The sequence below is a fragment of the Barbatula barbatula genome (genome assembly GCF_947034865.1).
Source record: "Barbatula barbatula genome assembly, chromosome: 5".
NCBI lineage: Eukaryota > Metazoa > Chordata > Actinopteri > Cypriniformes > Nemacheilidae > Barbatula > Barbatula barbatula.
In genome coordinates this window covers 5,676,918-5,701,239 of record NC_136769.1, presented here as the reverse complement: position 1 = coordinate 5,701,239, position 24,322 = coordinate 5,676,918, and the positions used below count along the sequence as shown (strand labels likewise).

General features: G+C 40.8%; 1 protein-coding gene and 1 pseudogene across 2 annotated transcripts; both read left to right on the top strand.

Annotated features, from left to right (window-relative positions):
• Window positions 1-1,534: 1,534 nt before the first annotated feature.
• LOC306893962 (Fc receptor-like protein 5) lies at window positions 1,535-21,741 on the top strand. The gene is made up of 15 exons (XM_079456157.1): window positions 1,535-1,787; window positions 4,004-4,039; window positions 4,669-4,926; window positions 5,452-5,718; window positions 16,564-16,851; window positions 17,876-18,151; window positions 18,481-18,762; window positions 18,846-18,983; window positions 19,057-19,215; window positions 19,303-19,590; window positions 19,671-19,922; window positions 20,009-20,110; window positions 20,350-20,451; window positions 20,917-21,003; window positions 21,336-21,741. Exons 1-15 carry the CDS (start codon window positions 1,757-1,759, stop codon window positions 21,380-21,382), a joined length of 2,613 nt encoding a protein of 870 aa, XP_079312283.1. The 5' UTR covers window positions 1,535-1,756; the 3' UTR covers window positions 21,383-21,741.
• An 834-nt stretch (window positions 21,742-22,575) lies between these two features.
• LOC306894874 (putative nuclease HARBI1) lies at window positions 22,576-23,968 on the top strand (annotated as a pseudogene). The gene is made up of 4 exons: window positions 22,576-23,009; window positions 23,172-23,287; window positions 23,401-23,512; window positions 23,599-23,968. The product of its transcript is annotated as a putative nuclease HARBI1 (transcript).
• Window positions 23,969-24,322: the final 354 nt, after the last annotated feature.

Genomic DNA, 24,322 nt, shown 5'->3' with positions numbered 1-24,322 from the left:
GCTACACTGAAAATGCCTAAATGGTGTTGAATAAACAGACTGGATATCGTTTACATTGTTGTAATGTATTTTTTGCATTAAGTGATGTTTTCAATATTTGTTAACTGTCCTTGGGATTGAATCCATCATATTATAAAACCGATTTTAAATCAAACAGGATAGAACATTAAATTAATCAGGATATAGGGATTAATTACTCAAGACCATTAGGTATAGAGACTCATTACCGACATTTTAAGTGAAATCAGAATATGACACACATTGTCATGAATGGTTTCAACTTAATTTAAATTGGGTTGTTTTATTGAACATAAGTTCCAAAAACATGAACAGTACAAAGAGCTTTAAATATGCTTGACATTTGAAGTTTTTTCCAAAAATTATGAATTATGAATTATTTAGCTCAGAATAATTCAAGAAACTAATATAACACAACTTCATACATACATCAACTAATTATGAATAAAAGAGTTGAAGTATCTTAAGAGTAAACAATTTTCAATTTGGTTCAGTCGAAGTCAGTAGTCTACTTTATTTTAAAAGCTTTGAACTGGGCTGCATTTTTACAAAAGGATAAGCAGATCGTAAAATCAATCGTACTAATTATCTTCGACATATACCTACAGTCTTTCAAATGCATCGTAACTTAAGTAGCACTTAAAAAACGTTGTAGATCTACAGTGCTCTTAACTCGAGTAATCATAAATCTCTCAGAGTTATGAGATGACCTGGATATTTGCACCTTAACTTCAATTACTAAATTAATAAAATAACTACAGTACAAAAATGTAATGACTGAACATTTATAAGGTAAATATAAAAAGTTATATGGACAGGTTTTTAACAAAGGCTGTATGGTGGTTGTTGCTGGACTGCTGGATGAAAGTTACTTTCCTTCGTCGTTGGAATGGTTCATATTCATGACCTTGAAACCTATTATTAATTTCTGCCTGGTAATGCAAGTGTACAATGAACATGTCTAAACCTAGAAACATGTATGCTACATAATACATGAACCCTAATAAAATTTTAAAGTAAATTTGAGTTCTGTAATTAAAGTGTTGGATTGAGTTCGTTGTGCTTATAATAATGTTCTGCAACTCGTTCTGCATGGAAAAGACCATCATTTTAAATTCTATTGAAGTGAGTGGTGTGTCTATGGGAAAACCCATTCAAAAAGTCAGCAATAGGTGTGAAACCAACACAATCATATAAACTCGAATTAAAGTGTTGGATTGAGTTTGTAAGGGTGAAACAAAGACTTCCCAACCCTTTTTAAAGCAGCCATTCATTTATTTCAAAAGCTAATGAACTGGATAATCTGTAATTGAAGAAAACACTGTAATCAACACAGTAATAGTATCCATTTAACATCTAAGGCACAAATTGTTTATGAAATTGTTAAATATTACATGTATCACATTTTTTCAACATGCTCTGGTACGTAAAATGAGAGTCAGATGTTTTTTTTTAATCTTAATATAGTCTTTAACCAGTTGCCATGAATGTCATGAAATTTGTAGACGGTCCCTCTGAGGCGGATGACGTCACATCATTCCATAGAGGTGAACGTGTTTTCAGCCTTTATAAAACATCAACTTCTGCAGACAACAATGTTGGAGGTAATGTTTATAACAATCGGGAATTATAATTAAATGTAATTGCAAATTTAAAATGTATATTAACAAAGCTATTGAAAGCGGAAGTCCGAATGTCCGAATATGAAACCAACTTTACCGCAGTCTCATAGATCAGGATGGAGCTCAGTTCTCTTCTTCTAGTGATCTGTGAGTATTATCTTCTTCTCAGTGTTTCTGGATTTTTCAAAACCTTTTCTTGCTGCTCTCTTGAATTCTTTATCTCGTGATATACAGCAGTGACCAAAAGTGTCAAACTTTGCACAATTGAAATGTTTGTTCTCTCTTTATTGGTTGTGTATGGAGTGAAAACTAAAGCTGAGCTTTAAGATGAATTTAGGAATAGTTACACCAACAGACGTTTGACACGATGCTCATGAGAATGACTATAAAACAATAACTTAATAACTAGTGTATGCTATATTTGCCCGGATATATATATATTTTTTGTATAGTACAACAAACTCTATTTCCTGATACGCTGCCTTTTTGCCTTATTTTGTCCAGTAAATACGTTAAAAAAAACATTGTTTTGTTCTAATTTATTACTAAATATCATATTATAGGCATTACTATATAGTTTTTTTTGTCCAGCACAACGTTTAACTTTTATCTTCATTGACACATTCATCAGTTCTCCACCAGATCTATCAAGATCAAATCCATGAACTGAGTTATTTAAAACATCAGTTTCAGTCAAGGAATTAGTTTACCTCAAAGTAAAATATGTATAATAATAGTTATTAGGGATGCACCAAAATGAAAATGCAATAATGAAAAGTATAAAATAAAATTCAAACTAAAATGTTTAACTTGACCCTACTCATGAAATAATAATGTACAGCACTTCTGGGGATGGGGACTTCAGACAGATAATCATCAAGCTTGTCATCTGCCTGACATTTGAGAAAGATTTGAGAGAGTTTATTTAAATAATAAATATTTCATCAAATAAAATCTAGTTAACGTTGTTTATTTTATGTTATTTATTAGTGTTGTTTTTTGAGCACAGCCTCTCGTTGGCATTTAGGTCAAGAGGCGTGATGATGCCAGTGTTATTGAGCAGGTTGCCTAAGTTTGAATGTTTTTATTCTTATTTGTATTTTTTCAAACAGAATACCTGCGACATCTGGCTTTGGCTAATAATTGTAAAACTGCTGTTTTTCATGTAGCCTGTTTATCATATTGTCTTTTTTAAAGCAGTCTATTTTTATGTGCCGTGTGATGGTGAAAAGTTTTTGATAAAAACGAAATTTGTGTGTTTTGTCTTTAATTAGATTTAAACTTCAATAGCCAAAATCAAAGTAGGCTACTTGAAGTCTAAAGAAACGCGCGGTAGCCTAAGCATTTTAGATGTCCCCGATAGCCTAGCCAGGCTACTATTCGTCTTCCTGACCAGTGCGTCAGAATGCATGCAGGCCAGGGAAACCAAACAATCAACCCCATGAATCTCTTTAATAAAAGCAATAAAAATACGTATTTTTTCCTGCGGGACGTGAGAAGACACAAAATCAATGCATCTCTATTATTGTGCGGGAATAGATTCTCAGAGTTTTGCGGGAGTGGACATGCATATTGCGGGAGCGTAACACATACGTTGCGGGAGCGGGCGGTAATGGTCAGAAATTCGGCGGGCGCGGGTGGGAGCGGGATGAAGAAAACAGTCCCGCGCAGGGCTCTAGTGCATGCCCCTCATCTGGTGCAGAGAGACGAGTCTATTTTTCTCTGATCTCCTCCTGCGCTTCTCCGTCTGCACGCGGGTTCTCTGCAAACATCGCGGCCCGGATTTGTGGTCGAATATTCGGTGCATCCCTAATAGATCCAGACCCTACACTACCACCATTATTTTGTCCAGTTAATTACAAATCGGTGTTGAATGAACAAGTCACAGTTAATCTTTTGTAAATATGCATGTGGGTTTGTGTGATTCTTCATGTTTAGATTTGAGATCTAGATCAGTGATTCTCAAACTGTGGTCAATGTAAAACATACCAGCAGTTTTATGTATATGAAGCATCCACTGGTGGTACGTGACAAGACAGACAATTCAAAACTATTTAAAAGGTTTGATGAAGTGTATGAATGAATGAATGTATGATGAATGTGGCCTTTTTTTAGCATGACCTTATTTTCCAAACCAATAATTTGGTTCTTGAAACAAAGACATGTTGCTTAAAACTCAAAACACATTAAGCCTGTTTTTACATAAGTTTCAATTTTCTCAATATTTTCTGAAAACTCAACAGCCATGTTAAAACACAAACACCTTATAAATATGCGTGTATAAAATAACTTTGTTTTATTATGTATCAGCTCCATGTTTAGGTTTAAACTGAAACAAGTTTTTTTCTCTTTTTTCTTTACAGTGCTGATTTCAGCGATCGACTCTGAAGAAACTGAAGGTGAGTCACTTCGTTTTATTGATCACATCACATACAATATTCATGATCTGAGAGCTGATATATAAAAATGATATTTTGTGAAGCACAAGATTGACCACCATTAGGGAAATCATTCATAAATCCATTCTCATAGCCAACATTAATGCTTTCAGATGAATGGGGAAGAACGATTATAAAAGAATATATAAAATACATTATTCTGCTCAGTTTTCCATGTTTTAAATCTACTTTTAGTGCCAAATTGCAAAAGAAGTACATTTTATACTGATTTAAGGCTGTAATACACTACAAGACTTTTGCTCAGATTCTGAACAGATGTTCAGTCTGGACTTGTTGCACAAAGTCTGCGCTAGTCTGCAGATTTTAGCGTGTAGTGTGATGCCCTGTTTTTCTCTGCAAACATTCAAGTGTGTGATGTCTAGTTTTGTTTAAATCTGTTGAGATGTTAAAAGTCGTGTAGTGTATTCCAGCCTTAAGTTTACTTATGATTTAACAATGAGATCAACAAGATCTTTTTAAAACACTTGCTCACATCTCAATGATGTAAACGTTTAAAATCTTGTGTTAGAATCAGGAAAGGCCGGCAGATCACAATATGTTCACAATTCCCAATGATTTAATATTGACAGATATAAAAGCAACTCTGACTGTACAGCCACAGAGTTCTGTGTTCACTGGAGACACAGTTATTCTGACCTGTGCGGTGGATCAGTTCACTGGATGGGAGATTCTCTTTCTCACACCCTCAAACCCTGAATCCAGTGAAGCTTCAGGAACTAAAAGAATCAGTTCTGTGAAAGTCTCTGATGGAGGAGAATACAAGTGCAGAGCCAGAAGAGGAAACTATTACACACTATACAGTGATCCAATAAGAGTGACAGTAGAGGGCAAGTATTATTACTCACCTAATACACTGTTCTGAAAACACATTCAATATTTCACACTGAAATGGCAATTGCAGTCATAGAGGTCAAAACCTGTAGTCTAATACAGAATGTGTGTTTGCAATCTGTTAATATAGATTGAATCGTGTTTCATTCATAAAGTGTTCATGAATGGCGTTCACCTTTAAACACTAAACAACAGTCACACTGTATTCTGTTCTGCATACTATATTAATATAGCATAGTTTGTACAATAATATATGGAATATGTTTATATTAAAATTGTGTATTGACACTTACTTTAATTGGACCATTTATTGATCATTGAGACTTGTATTATGCTGTTTTAGACTAGAAAGTACACAAGAATTCTGTGCCTTTCGGAAATACCTCCGATTAAATGAAGCCTTTCTAATAAAAAGTAGTTGCATATCCATCATCACCAGACTGAAATCCACAGATGTGCAGCAGATACAGCAGGACATTATTTGACAAGATTTACAGTGTGATTTGTTTGTCATTGTACAGAAAGACCAAAAGCTCAAGTGTCTGTACGGCCTGATGGACGTTTATTCAGAGGAGAAACTGTCACTCTCACATGTGACATCAATGGAGGAGGAGTCACTAGCTGGCGGTACAGATGGTATAAAGATTCAAACTATTACACCACCAATTATCAACAGAAATACAAAATCAGTTCTGTTAGTAAGTCTGACGCAGGTAAATACACCTGTGAAGGAGCAGAGATCAGAGGATTCTCACACACCAGTGATGCAGTTACACTGACAGTATCAGGTGAGTGTTTATCTGTATTCAGTCATATTTTGCTCATCGTGAAACATTTTATTCATTATAACTTTAGTTTATCAGGTTAGTTTCTTGAGATTATAATCTTTTAAAATAGAAAATAATATGTAAACAAAACATACACAATACATTCAACAAACATGAAATAACAGACAGCTTTGAAAAACACAAATGTATAGTGATGAACAGTGTTGGATTTATAATATCTCCACAGCTTTTGTTTTTTTTATTGAAAAGAGAAAGGCGTCATTCTGTGTAGATAAATGAAATGTACAGTAGTGTTCTCTATTTCAGATTAAAATCATTACTGTCACACTGGGAAGAAGATCATAGTAGTAAATAAAATAAAACCTCAAATCAAAGTACTCTAGTAATTTCATTTATAATATTATAGACTCACTGGCCACTTTATTAGGTACACCTTACTAGTACCGGGTTGGACCCCCTTTTGCCTTCAGAACTTTTTTTTATATCTTCAATGCACTCTTCCAATTTGGATAGCTGGGAGGAATCATCTGATCTTGATGAGATATATAGCTGAGGATCATCTGCATAGCAATGGAAGCTAATTCCATGTTTTTTAATAATGTTTCCGAGGGGAAGCATGTATATGGAGAACAGCACGGGTCCCAGAACCGATCCCTGAGGTAATCCATAGTTTACTTGCCTTAGATTTGATGATTCCCCATTTAAATGGACAAATTGATGTCTGTCTGGCAAGTAAGATCTGAACCATTTTAGTGCCTGTCCCTCAATACAGGTATAATTGTGTAAGCGATCTAGAAGTATGTTATGGTCTACGGCAGGGATTCCCAAAGTGTGGTGCGCGCACCCCCAGGGGTACGCGAGCTGCCACCAGGGGGTGCGCGAGAGGAAAAATGTAATGGCGATCTGTTTTTTTAAGTGGGATTTTTCCATACAATAAAAAAACATGAACAGTAAACATTTCCTTTGTAATCGCTTTTATTTTAAATAAAAAACTATAATTTATTAGTTTTTGATAGAAACGTAGAAGAAGACCGCAGCTGTCTTCTTCTACGTTTCTACACTGCTCTTATTGTCGCACTTGAAAAGTTTCAGATTGATCCTCGTTTTTATTTAGCCTAGGCCTATTTTATCTATTTCGGAGCCTATGCTCTTTAATATTGTGGATCGTTTGTAACTTCATTGCAATGTAATTCAAGGTACCGTCATTCTAATTTCCATAACAGTTGTGTTATGATGATGATGATGCTAGCTCCACGGTCATTTAATAGGCCTGGCCTATTGCTGCAATGTTTCTTTTATGCGGCTGAAAATAACCGTGCTTTCTGTTACTGAGCCTGTGTCTGTCACTCGTCCTCTTAAAAGTGGAAGCTTGTGCGTAGCTTTGTTGTATTATATTGAAATTTTGTTGATGTTATTGTCATGCGTGTTTTTTTTTTTTTGCGCATGATTAAACATGAGTCTTTATATGGCGATAAAACAAATCTTTGTTGCGTTTTTTTTTTAAGTGGGGATTGGGGGTGCGCCAACCCTGTTGGGACATAGAAGGGGGTGCGCAGGAAAAAAAGTTTGGGAACCGCTGGTCTACGGTATCGAACGCAGCACTAAGTCAAGCAGGACTGGAGTGAGATGTTACCTTTGTCCGATGCTATAAGCAGGTCGTTTGTCATTTTAACAAGCGCTGTTTCAGTGCTATGATACGGTCTAAAGCTTGACTGAAATTTTTCGTGTATGTCATTATTTTGTAAGAAAGAGCACAACTGAGTGCACACTACTTTTTCTAGTATTTTAGACAGGTATGGGAGATTTGAAATCGGTCTATAGTTTCCAAGTTCATTTGGATCCAAGTTTGGTTTCTTGATTAGAGGCTTGGCCATCTTAAAGGGACCTGGGACATGGCCTAGATTAATTGACGAGTTGATAATGTTTTAAATGGGCTCAATTGCAACGGGTAGTAACTCCTTTAATAATTTAGTTGGTATGGGGTCTAATAAGCAAGTTGTAGGTTTAGATGTTGCAATAAGTTGAATTAAATCTTCCTGTCTTATAGGTAAAAACGCTGTAGCCTTTCTTTTGGAGCGATGGTTGGTACTAATTTATAGGACAGACTTGGAGGTTGAGTTTTTACTATTTTGTCGCGAATGTTTTCTTTTTTCTCTGTAAAAAATATCATGAATTTATTGCTACCGAGGTGCGGCGGAATAGCCAGGTCAGTTGATGTCTGTTTATTTGTTAATTTAGCAACTGTGCTAAATAAGAACCTTGGATTGTTTTTGTTGGTTTCTATGAGGTTACGCAGGTGCTCAGCCTTTGCTGCTTTTAGTGCCTTTTTATAACAATTTGCACTCTCTTTCCACGTGTCATGAACTGCTCCGGGACACGAAGGTGAGATGCAATTGCAGCTTTATTACAAAGAATGGTCCAACAGGCAGAGGTCAAATAACAGCGTCAGCAATGTCAGGGAATATCCAAAATCAGAATAAATAGCAAGCAGAGGCCGAGGCAGGCAGCAGAGAATCACAGTCAACATAAACAATCCAAGATAATACACTGCAAAAACAAACACAGGGAACCGCTCGGCAAATGCAGTCTAAGACAAAACCAAACTTCGCAGTGTGTGTGAGTGAACATGGTATAAATAGGCTGATACTAACAGGGTGATGAGACACAGGTGAATGCAATCAGTGATGATGAGTCCGGGCAGTGAGTTATGGGAAATGTAGTTTGTGAGTGAGTGAATAGTCTGATGTGGAGTGCCCTCTGGTGGTTCTCAAGGGCACTCCAGCTGGTGACCGTTACACCACGCCATTTTAAAGACCTCTAATTGCGATTTTATCCATTTGCGCTCTAGTTTACGTGTTTCTCTTTTAAGGGCGCGAGTGGTGCTATTGTACCATGGTGCAATACTTTTCTCATTAATCTTTTTTGACTTCATAGGTGCGACAGCTTCTAATGTATTAGAGAAAATAGTGCCACATTTGCTGGTCATGTTATAAGGATAGAGAAAACCCAGAAGCGAACCACAGTCAATAAAGTCTTTAATGGGAAAACAAGGGAATCTCCCGCAGTGGCAGACAAAACAGAAATCCTCCCGCAGATAATCAACAGAAAGCAACCGGAACAGCGTCCGTAGATGGGGGAAGAAAGAACCACTGATATCTTAGTCCCTCGGGAGATGACGCAGCGGGTGGTCAGCGGAACCCCGAAGCGGCAATGGCAAAAACAGCCGTAGCACTGAGCAGACACGGAGAAAACAGGTTAGAGCATAAATAGCAATATCTGCAACACTACAATACCCGGGATGACAGGAGAGCTAGGGCAGAGTAACTCCTTTCATTGGAGAACAACAAACGATCTGACAAAGAGATAGAGAAAAGAGAGGAAAGAAGTAGCCAGTGTAATTACCGGGAAGAGAGTACAGGTGCGCGGAATCAGGCGGAAGGAAGGGGGAAACAAGAGACAGCTGGAGGAGAGTGTGTGATGAGTGCGTGCGTTAAGAAGGTGTGTGTGTAAAATACAGAGTGTGATCAGGAGAGGGAAGCACAGGAAAGGGAGAAAGACTAGATCATAACAGACTCCCCCCTCAACGAGCGCCACCCGGCGCTCCCGAGGAGGAGGACTGGCGAGAGCGGAGGAAATCATCGACAAGCGAGCGGTCCAGGACGTCCCGAGAAGGCACCCAACTTCTCTCCTCAGGACCATACCCCTCCCAGTCCACCAAATACTGGCAACCGCGACCTCGACGGCGAACGTCCAGTAGCTTGCGAACCCTGTAGACAGGGGCGCCCTCGACTAAGACAGGGGGGTGAGACGGACGCGGAGGGGCGAATACTACGGGCTTGACGCAGGAGACGTGAAAGACGGGATGGACGCGACGGAGAGTAAGGGGCAATCTTAGTTTGACTGAGACAGGACTGACGACCTTGGTGACCCGAAAGGGACCGATAAAACGAGGGGCTGACTTTCGTGAAACGGACTGAAGGGGGAGATTCAGGGTGGAAAGCCACACCTTTTGGCCACAACGGTAGCGGGGGCTCTTAAAGCGACGCCTATTAGTGGTGACGCACATCTGCGTCCTTGAGCGGCTAAGCGCTGACCTCACCCTACTCCAGGTACGCTTGCAACGTCGGATAAACGCCTGAACAGACGGAACGGTCGAGTCCGAATCTTGAGCGGTAAAAAGGGGTGGTTGGTACCCAAGGCAGCATTGGAAGGGAGAGAGGCCAGTGGCCGAGGAGGGAAGGGAATTGTGGGCGTATTCCGCCCAGGGAAGCTGCTCGGACCAAGACGCGGGATTCCGAAAAGCGAGGCTGCGCAGTATGCGACCGACACTCTGATTAGCGCGTTCGGCCTGACCATTGGTCTGAGGGTGAAACCCAGACGAGAGACTGGCAGAGGCACCGATAACCGGCAAAACTCCCTCCAAAACTGGGAGGCGAATTGGGGACCCCTGTCAGAAACTGCATCCGAGGGGAGACCATGTAGTTTGAAGACGTGATCCACCATTATCTGAGCCGTCTCCTTGGCGGAAGGGAGTTTCGAAAGCGGAATGAAATGTGCTGCCTTAGAGAAGCGATCGACGACCGTCAATATAACTGTATTGCCGGCCGACGATGGCAGACCCGTTATAAAATCGAGAGCTATGTGTGACCAGGGACGTGACGGAACGGGCAGAGGTCTAAGAAGGCCAGCCGGGGAGGTATGACCAGACTTAGTTTGGGCGCAAACGGCGCAGGCGGCAATAAAGCGACGAATGTCCCTCTCGCGAGAGGGCCACCAGAAGCGCTGGCGAACCGAGGCGAGGGTGCCCCTAACGCCGGGATGGGCTGCCAACTTGGAGGAGTGTCCCCACTGGAGGACGGCTCGACGAGCGGATACTGGAACAAAAAGCAAATTCTTAGGGCAGCCTCGTGGAATGATGGAATGAGCGAGCGCGCGTCTTACCAGCCTCTCTATTCCCCAAACAGTCGCCCCAACCACGCGTGCAGGGGGTATTATAGCCTCCTGGGTCGAGGGGATCGCCGAAGAATCAAAGAGACGGGAAAGCGCGTCGGGCTTAACATTCTTAGACCCCGGTCGAAAGGAAATGGTAAATTCGAACCGAGCGAAGAATAGCGCCCACCGAGCCTGTCGCGCGTTCAGACGCTTGGCGGAACGAATGTATTCAAGGTTACGGTGGTCGGTCCAAACAATAAACGGAACTGACGCACCTTCCAACCAGTGCCGCCACTCTCCTAAAGCCAGACGGACGGCGAGCAATTCACGGTCGCCGACATCGTAGTTGCGCTCGGGGGGTGAGAGACCGTGCAAGAAGTAAGCGCATGGGTGAACCTTGCCATCAGAGGCTGAGCGCTGGGAAAGAATAGCCCCAACGCCCACCTCTGAGGCATCGACCTCGACAATGAATTGCCTTGAACTGTCGGGAGTGGCTAAGATGGGCGCCGTAGTAAAACGCGACTTAAGGATGTCAAAAGCCCTCTGAGCGGAGTCGGACCAAACGAAACAAGACTTGGGCGAGGTAAGAGCGGTTAACGGAGCGGCTACCTGACCAAACCCTCGAATAAACCGGCGATAAAAATTCGCAAAGCCAAGAAAACGCTGGAGAGCCGTGCGAGAGTCAGGCACGGGCCAGTTAGTGACCGTTTGGACCTTAGCGGGGTCCATACTAATCCCCTCCGCCGAGATAACGGACCCGAGAAAGGTTACCGAATGCGCATGAAACGAACATTTCTCCTCTTTAACAAGGAGACGATTCTCCAAAAGACGCTGGAGGACGCGTCGCACATGCTGAATGTGCACCTGGAGAGAGGGTGAAAAAATCAGAATGTCGTCCAAGTAAACAAAAACAAATATGTTGAGCATATCGCGCAGAACGTCGTTTACAAGAGCCTGAAAAACAGCGGGAGCGTTCACAAGCCCAAAAGGAAGGACCCGGTATTCGAAATGCCCGAGGGGCGTATTGAAGGCGGTCTTCCACTCGTCCCCCTCCTTTATGCGTACCAAATGGTAGGCGTTACGCAGGTCTAGCTTTGTGAAAAACCTTGCTCCCTGTAAGATCTCAAAGGCCGATGACATAAGTGGCAAAGGATATCGATTCTTGACAGTTATGTCATTAAGCCCCCTATAATCGATACAGGGACGCAGAGATCCATCCTTCTTTTTCACAAAGAAGAAGCCTGCCCCAGCAGGAGAGGAGGAGGGAACAATCGTGCCAGCCTCGAGGGCTTCGGAGAGGTAATTCTCGAGAGCCTCTCGCTCAGGAATAGACAAGGAGAAAAGCCTCCCGCGGGGTGGCGCAGCACCAGGTAAAAGGTCGATACTGCAGTCCATAGACCGCGGAACTGGGGGGGCCAGGGGGGCCACGGCCCGGGCAACTTTTGTACTCTGACAAACTATCTGATATGAATAAAAGCCTAAGTTGTTTCCGTGTTTTTACGAGCCAAACAATACTAGTCACCACACAGCTTCACTCACTCTCACCAACTGCTGCGATAAAAAAAACTCACACTGACTACTGCATTTTGATTTGAAATTAGTGTGCATTGTTTATCAACTACGACGTTACGTTGACGTAGTTACTAGGTCTGTCATGTGAGAGCATCGTCGCGAGCTAACAGCGGGCACCTGTTTAACCGCTGGCGGCATTACCAGGCTGCGACAATGAAGGGACAGAAGTCAATGTCAGATTTTTAACAAATAAACTGGCAAAACAAAATGAGCAAACTACTCCAGCTTCCACTGTCGCCTCAACAACAGACCCGGAGCGTCCATCTCCACCACAGACTCAGACGAGCCCGCTAGCTGCTCTCCTCCGGCTTCAAGCCAAGCTACCGACAGCCACTGTACAAGTGAGTGCTGCGGGGATCTCACAAAACCCTGCTGTTCTTATGAAGACCAAAAAGGTACAGGGGACTGGGTCTTCACAACAAGCAAGATCAGTTCAATATCAGTGGTTCAAAGATTTTAACTGGCTGACATTTTGTGACACGAGCGGAAAACTTTTCTTGTTTTGTGGGTGTGAGTGTGTGTCTGTGCGGCTCTGCACATCAATCTGATAATAATGTCTTGACTTGTGATGATAATGACTATGATGTTGATTTAGATTCAAGGCAGCAAGATGAGTTGTGGTTGTGGACTGGATGTACTTTATTTGTTTGCTATAGTTTCATCTGTGCGTTTATGTGTAAATAGGCTTGGCCTGTTGTGTGTGAATGTAAGTGGGATCAGAGGGGTTAACCTGAGGAAACATGTGTGCGTGTTCATCATGTGTGTACTGTAGATGTGACTGTGTGGTGTCGGAATAAAATAAAGTGCTCCGCAACGTTATTTAATATATCAGTAATATTGTCTGTTTCAATGCATTTGCGCCCCACCCCCTCCGCGTGACTTGAAATTATGGCCCCCCCTTGTTCAGATGCGTTCCGCGGTCCATGCTGCAGTCATAAGGACGGTGAGGAGGAAGCGAAGTGGCCCGGGAACGACTGAAAACCGCCCGCAGATCGTGATACAACTCCGGGACTCCGGTCAAATCACCAGGCTCCTCCTGAAACACAGAGACAGAGGAGACAGGGGGAATGGCAGATACTAAACACTTTACATGACACGACAGGTTCCATGATAAGATTGTGCCCTTAAGCCAGTTTATCTGGGGATTGTGCTGAACTAACCAGGGAAAACCTAAAACAATGGGGGAAAAAGGGGAATGAAAAATTAAAAAGGAAATGGTCTCACGGTGATTCCCAGAGACCGTGAGGGAAAGGGGAATAGTCTCTCGGCACACATTGGGAAGGGAACTACCATCTAGGGCAAAAAGGGGAGTGGCCTCCTTAAGATCGATAAGGGGAATACCCTGTTCGAGAGCCCATGCCTCGTCGATGAAATTCCCTTCGGCCCCAGAGTCAATCATAGCACTGGTAGAAACAGTAGAACCCGACCAGTGCAGGTGAACCGGAATGGTAGTACAGGACTTAAGCGGAGGGACCAGAGAAGTAGTGCTCACCAGTTTCCCTCCTACAACCGGCGAGAGTTGGCTTTTAACTGACACGTTGAGACGAAATGCTTATCGGAGCCACAATAAAGACACAAACGGTTACTCATCCTCCGTTCTCGTTCCTTGGCAGAAATGCGTAAGCCCCCCAGCTGCATGGGTTCGGGGGCAGCATCGGCGACTGAGGCTGAGCGATCGAAGGATGATGACGAGGAACGGGGTGGAGAATAATGAGCAGCCTCGGAGTTCCTGACTCGCCGGCGCAGATCAAAGCGCTTCTCTATGCGGCTGGCGAGATCAATGAGCGGATCAAGACGGCTAGGAATCTCCCTGGCCAGAATCTCATCCTTCACGTCCGCGTTGAGTCCCTCTAGGAAACGCGCTACCAGCGCAGGCTCATTCCAGCTGCAAGTGGTTGCTAAGGTGCGGAACTCAATAGAAAAATCGGCGACAGAGCTCCCTCCCTGGCGAAGAGATGAGAGTAAGCGAGAGGCCTCCAAGCCGTGCGCAGAGCGGTCAAACACGCGAATCATCTCCTCCTTGAACCGGGAAAACTGGGACATGAAGTCCGCCTCCGCCTCCCAGTTGGCCGCACCCCACTGACGAGCCCGTCCGGCGAGAAGTGAGATCACATAGGCGACTCGGGCATGGTCCCTAGCGTAGGTAGAGGGTTGAAGAGAAAAAATGACCTCACACTGTGTCAAAAACGAGCGGCATTGAGTGGGCTCACCCGAATAGCACGGTGGATTATTAATCCGGGGCTCTGGAGAATCGATCGGCCTGGGAGTGGAGGACGACTCGTGACGCAGGCGAAGAAACTGCGTGGAAAGTTCGGACATCTGCTCTGCCAGGGACTCTACGACACGTCTCGTGGCCGTCAGCTCCTCTTCATGCTTGCCCAGCAGAGCTCCCTGACGTTCCATCGCAACCTGGTAAGGATTCTCGTTCGCTGGGTCCATCATGGTCAGATCGTACTGTTATAAGGATAGAGAAAACCCAGAAGCGAACCACAGTCAATAAAGTCTTTAATGGGAAAACAAGGGAATCTCCCGCAGTGGCAGACAAAACAGAAATCCTCCCGCAGATAATCAACAGAAAGCAACCGGAACAGCGTCCGTAGATGGGGGAAGAAAGAACCACTGATATCTTAGTCCCTCGGGAGATGACGCAGCGGGTGGTCAGCGGAACCCCGAAGCGGCAATGGCAAAAACAGCCGTAGCACTGAGCAGACACGGAGAAAACAGGTTAGAGCATAAATAGCAATATCTGCAACACTACAATACCCGGGATGACAGGAGAGCTAGGGCAGAGTAACTCCTTTCATTGGAGAACAACAAACGATCTGACAAAGAGATAGAGAAAAGAGAGGAAAGAAGTAGCCAGTGTAATTACCGGGAAGAGAGTACAGGTGCGCGGAATCAGGCGGAAGGCAGGGGGAAACAAGAGACAGCTGGAGGAGAGTGTGTGATGAGTGCGTCCGTTAAGTAGGTGTGTGTGTAAAATACCGAGTGTGATCAGGAGAGGGAAGCACAGGAAAGGGAGAAAGACTAGATCATAACAGGTCATGTCATCGAGCGCTTCTTTATTTATTGGTATGGTTATTAAAGGAGTCAGATCTGGCAAGCTCTTTGCGAAGCTATCTTTAGTAGTGGATGTAATTGTTCTACCCTGTCGATAACGAGTTAAAGGGCTGATTCCTGCTGTGCGCAATGAACCTGTTATAAGATAGTGATCGGTGACATCGTCGCTTTGAGGCATAATATCTATATTGGTTAGCTCGGCTCTGTGAGATATGATCAGGTCTAGCGTATGATTAAATCGATGAGTGGGTCCTTTAATGTGTTGCATTACGCCACTGCTAATGCATTACCCCAAAAGATTGTAGTAGTTCTGTAAACGCCACTGCTAATGCATTATTAGCACTGTCTAAGTGGATATTAAAGTCTTATACAATTAGTACTTTATCAACGTTAACCAATAGGTCTGATAGGAAGTCCGCGAACTCTTTCAGAAAATCAGTATAGGGACCAGGGGGTCTACACACCGTAGCCAATGTAAAAGAAAGCAATGGTTTTTTACTTTTGTTAGGAATAATTATGTTCAACGCAAGCACTTCAAATGATTTAAATTTATGCTCAGTTCTCTGAGTTACAGTAAGAAAGTTTCTAAATATTGTAGCGACACCGCCACCCCGACCAACCGGACTTGGCTCATGCATATAACAGTAGCTTGGTGGGGTACACTCATTTAGACCGAAATAATCATTTGGTTTAAGCCAGGTCTCGGTAAGACAGAGTATATCAAAACTGTTGTCCGTGATCATTTCATTTACAATAACTGCCTTTGAATTTTGTGATCTAATATTAAGTAGGATACTTTATGAATTGGTTTTGGTTGTTTATTACATTGTCTACAGGTTTGATCACGATCAGATTTTTTCTCTGACTTTTGCCAAAATAATTACTTTATAGTATTATTCGGGGGACACATACGGCATTTAGACACTACATGCCTAAATGCATTGAGTTGCTGCCATGTGATTGGCTGATTAACGACCAGTTGGACAGGTGTACCTAATAGAGTGACCAGCGAGTGTATATTGAAGTTAACAGTTTTATTGATGCGATATAAGCATTAAAGACTTTAAGGTTATCTTTCAAATGTTTTTAAAAGCTTTTCACATACAGAATGACACATAAAGTACTGGAGCTTTTATAAAACACTTATAACACATTATTACAATATAATAAACACAAATATTTAATATACTGTTGCTTTAAACCAAACTAGAACGTTCCATTGATAATAATATGTTTGTGTGTATTAAAGCCCTATGAGTAAATATGACATTATCTTTACAGCTTTACCCAGAGCTACAGTGAGAGTAACACCAGACACATCTGTGTTCACTGGAGAGACAGTCACTCTGAAGTGTGAGATAGAAGAACAATACAGATCATTTAACTGGAGATATCTGTGGTATAAAGACAGAACTGAAGTTTATAAGACTCAACATTACACTGTAAACACAAACACTCTCACTATCAGTTCAGTTTCTCAATCTGATCAGAGTCAGTACTCGTGTGAAACAGAGATACGTGAACGACCAAAGACTTCATCAAGATCATCTGTTGATCTCATTGTGACGGGTGAGTTTAATATCATCTCATGTGTGTGTGTTAAAGAAACATTATGTCAGTGATCATGTTTATCAGTGTTTTAGGAGGACCAGAAATATATGGTTTCATTTTCATGAATCATTCAGATTTATGGATATAAACAGTCTATGATAAAAGAGTTATTAAACCTTATTTACCCAGAGCTCCAGTGACTGAAACAACATTTATTGTGTTCTTATAGATTCATTAGTTTAATCTTATAGGTTACTAGATTAGTTTCTTGAGATTAAAAGCTTTTTTGAGTCAAAAACAAAACATGACAATAAATTCAACACAAAACCAGAGACTGAAAATGACAAATGTGTTAAGAAGTTGGATCTTTCATATTTTCAAAGCTGTTTGTATCTTTTAAAATTCAAATAGAAATCCTGTGTTGAAAGATGAAATCCACTGTCCTGTACTTTTATAAATAAATGTAGTTTCTTTACAGTAATAAGATGATCATAGTATATAAAACCCTTTATACCTGCAATACATGAGATCAAAAACAGTGATGTGTGAGAGAACGACAGACAGCTCCAGAGTTACAGATTAAAAATGACTAAAAATATAAAAGTGGTTTACCCAAAAATATATTTAATACTTTACTTACCAGCATGCAATACCAGTGACTTCTTTTCTTCAGCTAAACAGAAATGAACAATTTACATTACAGTGTTGTAATTGTAAGTCAGTATATTTAAGGTTTTTCTGTAGTGTTTCAGACCCCTGTAGTAAACAGCTTAAACAGGTTTCCCAATTTGTATTAATTGTGTTGTTTATACTTTAAGACATCAGATAAATCTGGTCAATTTCTTCCTACAATTTAATTTTCCTTCTATTTTATGATTATTTTGTTTTTGTATCAGTCAAATTCCATTCAGTGTGAACATTATATTCATTCATTTTTATATAATTATTGTTTGTGTTCAACTAAAGATATGAAGTCGTACATTAAGGATGAAACAGATGAACTCTGAGACTCTTCAGCATCTGAATGTTTATTCTCCTGCAGGATCAAAACCAAAAGCTGAACTCACATCAGATACTGAAGGATCTGTACTGACGGGAAACACAGTGACTCTGAAGTGTCTCATGAATCACTTCACTGGATGGAAGTTTTACTGGTATCAACACACACAGAACACTGAGAAGATGACAACAGATACAAACTCCTACACAATATACGCAGCTTCAGTTTCAGATGGAGGTCAGTTCTGGTGTAGAGCTGGAAGAGGGAATCCAGTCTATTACACAGACTACAGTGATGTGCTGTGGATCAATGTTACAGGTGAGATTTTGAGATGTCATGAGGTCAGTCAGGTGTAGATATTTCATCTTTTCTATGGGTTGTAGTGTCTTAACTCCATGAATACATTTTCTGTCATTATTTGATGTCCCCTTACGCTGTTCCAAACTTACTGTCATCCATGTAACACAAGAGGAGAAATGTTAAAGAATGACTTCAGACGAACTGGAATTTATCAGCTGGACATATTTCTTTGGATTTAGACTCTCGTTCATGTGTCAGTTTTATAACTCACTTTTTTGTCTGCTGGACAAATGCTTTTCCTCCTAAACATACAAATAGATAAATTATATTGTGTTATGTTTGTACAGAGAGTCCTAAAGCAGTTTTGAGCGTTGAGCCTGACAAACAGCTGTTCTCAGGAGAAACTGTCACTGTGAGATGTGACATACAGACTGAACAAGACACTGAGTGGACATACAGCTGGACTGTAGAGAAATATAACCGCTGGAATACAGTCAACCAATGCAAAACACAAGAGTGTAAAATCACAGTTAACCATCAGCACAGCGGTAACTACACGTGTGGAGGAAAGAGAGTAAACGGACAAAACTCTGAGAAGAGTGATGCTGTTACACTGACTGTATCATCATGTGAGTTTATATGTTTGTTCATCATCATTAGTGTGAAGAACTGAAGTGTCACATGTTATTCATGAGAGATTTCTCACTTTCAGATCAACCCAAGACAGTTTTAAGAGTTTCTCCACAGCAGTGGCTGACTGAAGGAGATTCAGTGACTCTGATGTGTGTGGTTAACAGGTCCTCTACAGGCTGGACATTCAGCTGGTTCACTAAACACAATCTTTCCTCAGGTAATACCATCTCAGTTAGTTATTTCCTATTGAATATTCCATCTTTAAACCTTAATGTGAAGCACATTTCCAGGTTATGATCTGGTGTCAGACAGCAGTGGAGGATCTAAAGGCAACTACACTGTGAGTTCTGCTGCTCTGAAGCACACAGGAGTTTATATGTGCCGAGCAGAGAGAGGAGATCCAGTCTATCACACACACCACAGCAACACACAACCACTGTGGATCACTGGTGACTTCAACACACACAACTAAACAACAACAAGCTCTTATATTCTTCATTTATTCATTCATCTATAAGCTGTGTTTTTCTTCTCAGGTGTTTCTTCTTCAGTGTCTCTGAACATCAGACCCAACAGAACTCAACACTTCTCATCTGAATCTCTCTCTCTGAGCTGTGAGGATCACAGGAACTCTACTGGATGGACAGTGAGAAGATACACAAACACACTGGAAACTTGTCCATCATCATCATCATCATCGGTCAGATCTACAGGAACAGAATCTACATGTACAATCAGATCTCTCATCACGTCTGACACTGGAGTGTACTGGTGTGAGTCTGAATCTGGACACAAACTTCATCCTGTTAATATCTCAATACACGGTGAGTTTATAATTCTGTATTTATTAGCTCAACACAAAATATCACTATTATTACATTACATTTGTTCCTCTGTTGTGTAGACGGTGATGTGATTCTGGACAGTCCTGTTCATCCTGTGACTGAAGGAGATTCTCTGACTCTTCACTGTTTATATCGATATAAAAACCTGTCAAACCTCAGAGCTGAATTCTATAAAGATGGATCAGAGGAGCAGAATCAGACTACAGGAGACACGATGATCATCTCTACAGTCTCAAAGTCACATGAGGGTTTCTACTACTGTAAACACCCAGAGAGAGGAGCGTCTCTAAAGAGCTGGATCTCAGTCACAGGTGATACTGTCCTGGACAAGTATAAACATCAAATATTTCTGCTTAACTTACAAATGTTCAGGTTGTGTAAGAATATCTCTGTCCAGGCTCTTCTTCTCGTGGTCTGATGGTTGGAGTGGTTGTTGGATTGAGCGTCATGTTTTTCATCATTGTCTTGGTTCTGCTGTGGTGCTACAGAAACAAAAAAGGTTCAAATCTTCTACGCTCATAAATTCAATGTGATGTTTGTGACGTGCCGTTGTGCACAGACAAACCAAAGACAAGTGTCAGATACGGACTGTTGTGATTTTTATAGCACAATCTACGCCATTTTGTTGTCAAATACAAACTTCACCTTTTATTTGAGGAAGTTCTGTGTATTTTGAATACATGTTTGACACAACAGTGTTTTTACAACTTTATTTTCTTCTTCTGTGGGTTTGTGTAGGTAAAGTCTCTGAGTCTTCCTCTGGTGTCAGTGCACAGCAGAACATCAGTCAGACATCAGATCAGAAACACAATGAAGACGGATACACTCCACTGCAGTTTGGTCAGTTCACATTAAACACAAATCTGGTTTTCTAATGACTGAGATTTAGATTTAACAAATGGTGTCTTGCAACTTGATGTATTGTTTCATCACAGGAGATTCTCATATTTTTTTTTTTTATTTGATTTGATTCAATTTATTGTCATTACACACATACAAGTACAGTGCAACGAAATGTATTAAGGCTATTTATGTATTTATGACTCGATTGATGCAGCAAGAAAAAACAAGCACAGGTAACATCATGATGTCATTTATTGTATTTCATCCCATGAAAGTGAAACCGTTTAAAATATTTTTAAGTTAAAATCATCTTTAGGTTTCTTTAGCAGTGACTGTGAGTGGTTATGTGCTGTATTCACAGGTCGACATCAAGATAAAGAGCAAAGGTAGAAAGAACCAGAAGAGTTTAATGAAACACTGTGAGGATAAAAGTCTTCATCACGTCTTTATTCTTTATTGTAGATAATGTGACTGGAGCAGCTGATCTCACCTATGCTGACATTGAATTGAAGCCTAAGAAAGAAGTGAAGATAAAGAAAGAGAAGAAAGGTAAAGAAAAAAACATCAGATTTTCAAAATGTTTTTAGGTATTTTATTAACACTTGTTTGTCTTTTATTGTAGCTCTCTGTAGAGCAGCTTGGAATAAGATTTCTGATTGTTTATTTCAGATGTTTTCATAGTACAACACTAAACAAGAAGTTCATATTGAGTCTCTTATTGTTTAAACAACACTCCTCAGAGCTGAACTTGTTTTTAATGGGGTTTCACAACTTTGTGTCAGTTTTAAGGAATAAGAGTGAAAGTGGCGACACTGAAGTCTCAACTGAATAAAAAGAATCTCAGTATCTAATGATGTTTCTACTTTCATTTGTTGTTTCAGATATTTCTTCTGGATTGAATGATGTGATTTATGCTCAGATTAAATAAAACAACCAGAGGAGAAAGACATCAATACATCACAGTAGATGCTCTTTCTTTTTTAATAGCCACATGTTTTCTGTCATGACCACTCGTGCAGTGATTTACTGTGGATTCAGTTCATTGGCTGCAGACACATGTATGACATGTATGAGTGACTTTTTCACAATCTTTTTATGAACTTTTATGTAATCTGGTGGAGACAAAAGACAACATTTAGTGAATATTTCAGTTTATAATCTGTTTGTACGAGTCTTCTGAAAAATACTTTTATATCGCTGCTGCTGCAGTCAAATATTCTTACAATATTCATGCTTGCACTTATTCTCACCTTGGATTTTTATGAGAATAAATCAAATTTAACACCACCTGTGTATCTGTGTATTGTGTTTAAGTGACTGTGAATTGCAGTCATGCACAGTTTCATGTATTTGCACAACTTTTACATTTACATACAAGTATCTTACAACACTTTTAAAGATCGTTCTGATATTTCAGTAACAATGAGGTAATATGTAAATATAACAAATTCAATATTTAAGACATTGGCATTCAGTACTTAATAACATTTATCATAACATTTATTTAATTAACATTAAATTTGTACTTGCTTTTAGTAAATAAAGTACATTTATGTAACCAAAACACCCAATAAGACAAAATAAACCGTGAATCAAATATACATCCAATCAATCTATTTACAATACAGGGACAAGAGCGGTGCCAAAGAAATGAACGCTACAAAACAAACACGTTAACTAAACCCCAAGACAAACACTAAACTCAAGTAAAGAAAACAGGGACAAAAAAAAAATCTAAACTACACCATCTAATAAACATAAATACATAGGTTAGGATCCGCTCATAAACTAGTGTATTAAATAGTTTGTTTTTAACTCTGCGTGTTGTGAATGTAAATCACGTGATCTACTAACCTGGGGCCTGTACCATGAAGCTGGTTTAGGTGGCTAGCCAGCTATGTTTCTGTTTAGTTTGTGCCAACCCTGGGTTTTAGGTACCATGAAAGTAGCTCGGCTTTAATCGGTGTTCGTCGCCATGGTATCTTACGCTGCACAGCTAACCTGCTCCGGGCCAGGCTATGTTCTAGATTCAAGATCTCAGACTGAAGTTTGACCAATCAGCTGTGAGCAAAGAAACATATAGATGACGTAACTAATTCCCAGCGGCTGTTCACTGTTGCAATGGCTTCACCTTTTCTCCCAAATCATGTGGACATCTCCGCGCAAATTGTTAGACGAGCACTTCGTAGAGAAAGAGTTTTTATGGACAGACAAAATCCCCTTGACTTTCCTGATAGTTACTTGTACGAAAGATACAGATTTTCCGCGGAAGGAATGTCTTATCTTTGTGCACTTCTTGAGCCGCACATAACAAATGTGACTCGTCGAAGCCATGCCTTTACTGTACCGCAAATGATATGTATTGCGTTGCGTTTTTTTGCAAGTGGTACATACTTGTATGTGGTCGGTGATGCAGAGAATCAAGGGGAAAAACACGGTCTGTCGAACCATTCGCAAGGTGGTCCTCGCTCTTCAGGGGTACATAAATAGCTTCATTGTGTTCCCTGGACATTTATCCACCATGTCCATAAAAGAGGGCTTTTATAAAATTGCCGGTAAGATATCTTGAAAGGGTGACATCACATGAACAAATTTAACCTTTCACGCTCATTTTTTTGAATGCTCATATTTCACACTCAGAAATCTATTATACAATAGTATGCGGTAGCTACCTGTTAGGAATGGTTTTAAATATATATTTTTCATTACTATGATAGGATTCCCTAGAGTCATAGGAGCAATATACTGCACACATGTTGCCATCTCCACAGCGCTAGGAGAACATGAAGCAGATTATGTGAACAGAAAGTCCTTTCACAGCCTTAATATTCAGGTAGGGCTACTATAAAGCCTTTGTGAAATTATTTTTATTTGCATTGAGATCAATCTTTAAATAAATAGTAACTAACAGATAGGACAATTATTTACTGTACATTTCATCTGCAGATGACTTGTGATCATGAATGCATGATCACAAGCTTGGATTCCAAATGGCCTGGCTCAGTGCACGACTCACGCATTTTCCGTGAGTCTATTTGGTGTCAGCGCTTTGAGGAAGGCAAGTCAAATTTGGAACAGTACACTTTAAAGTTTAAATTTAACAGCAAAACTTACACAATTTTCCCCTTTTCTGTTCTATGACAGGGCTTTTTGATGGCCTGTTGGTAGGAGATAGAGGTTATGAATGCCAGAGGTTTTTACCCCCTATCCTGACCCTCAGACAGGGCCACAAAACCGCTTCAATGTGTCCCTCAGCAAAACCAGGGTCAAGATCGAGATGACCTTTGGCATCCTAAAGGCACGTTTCAACTGCCTTAGGCGTTTAAGAGTGTCACCAGAGCGGGCATCACAGATAGTGGCTGCATGTGCCATTCTGCACAATATAGCCACTATCAGAAAGGAGCGAGAACCACCACAAAACCAGCTTCTCCCTGATGAAATTGACCCCATCACACTTGACCACCCAGCTGGCGCAGCTGTCAGAGATGCAATCACAACACAATATTTGCCTTAATAAAAGCACACTGACACTGCAGATAGGTCTCAAACTGTTTTATTGGTCATGTGGAGGAAGAAAGAGAGCAAGAGAAAATTACAATAATAAACAAAGTGTTCACACTAAAGGGTTAATTGGTTAAAAAAAAGTTCACATACTGAGATCATTTTTCACAGACAGAGTGTCTTCATCATTTGGTTCACCCTAATAAATAAAAGGCCAATGTACAGCATAACTGTTATAAAGCAGGTTATGTTCATTGTGTTCTGTCTTCTGCATACTGACCTCTGTGCAGGAGACTGTGTGCATGTGTGCTGGCTTCAACAGAGACACTGTATTTCCCTCTACTGCAGAACAGAGTCAGCCATATTT

Bases quoted from the DNA above. Each gene is read 5' to 3' on its own strand.
- LOC306893962 (XM_079456157.1), top strand. From the start codon at position 1,757: ATGGAGCTCAGTTCTCTTCTTCTAGTGATCT. The intron at 4,927-5,451 runs GCAAGTATTATT...GTCATTGTACAG, and splicing joins AATAAGAGTGACAGTAGAGG to AAAGACCAAAAGCTCAAGTG. The intron at 21,004-21,335 runs GTAAAGAAAAAA...TTGTTGTTTCAG, and splicing joins GATAAAGAAAGAGAAGAAAG to ATATTTCTTCTGGATTGAAT.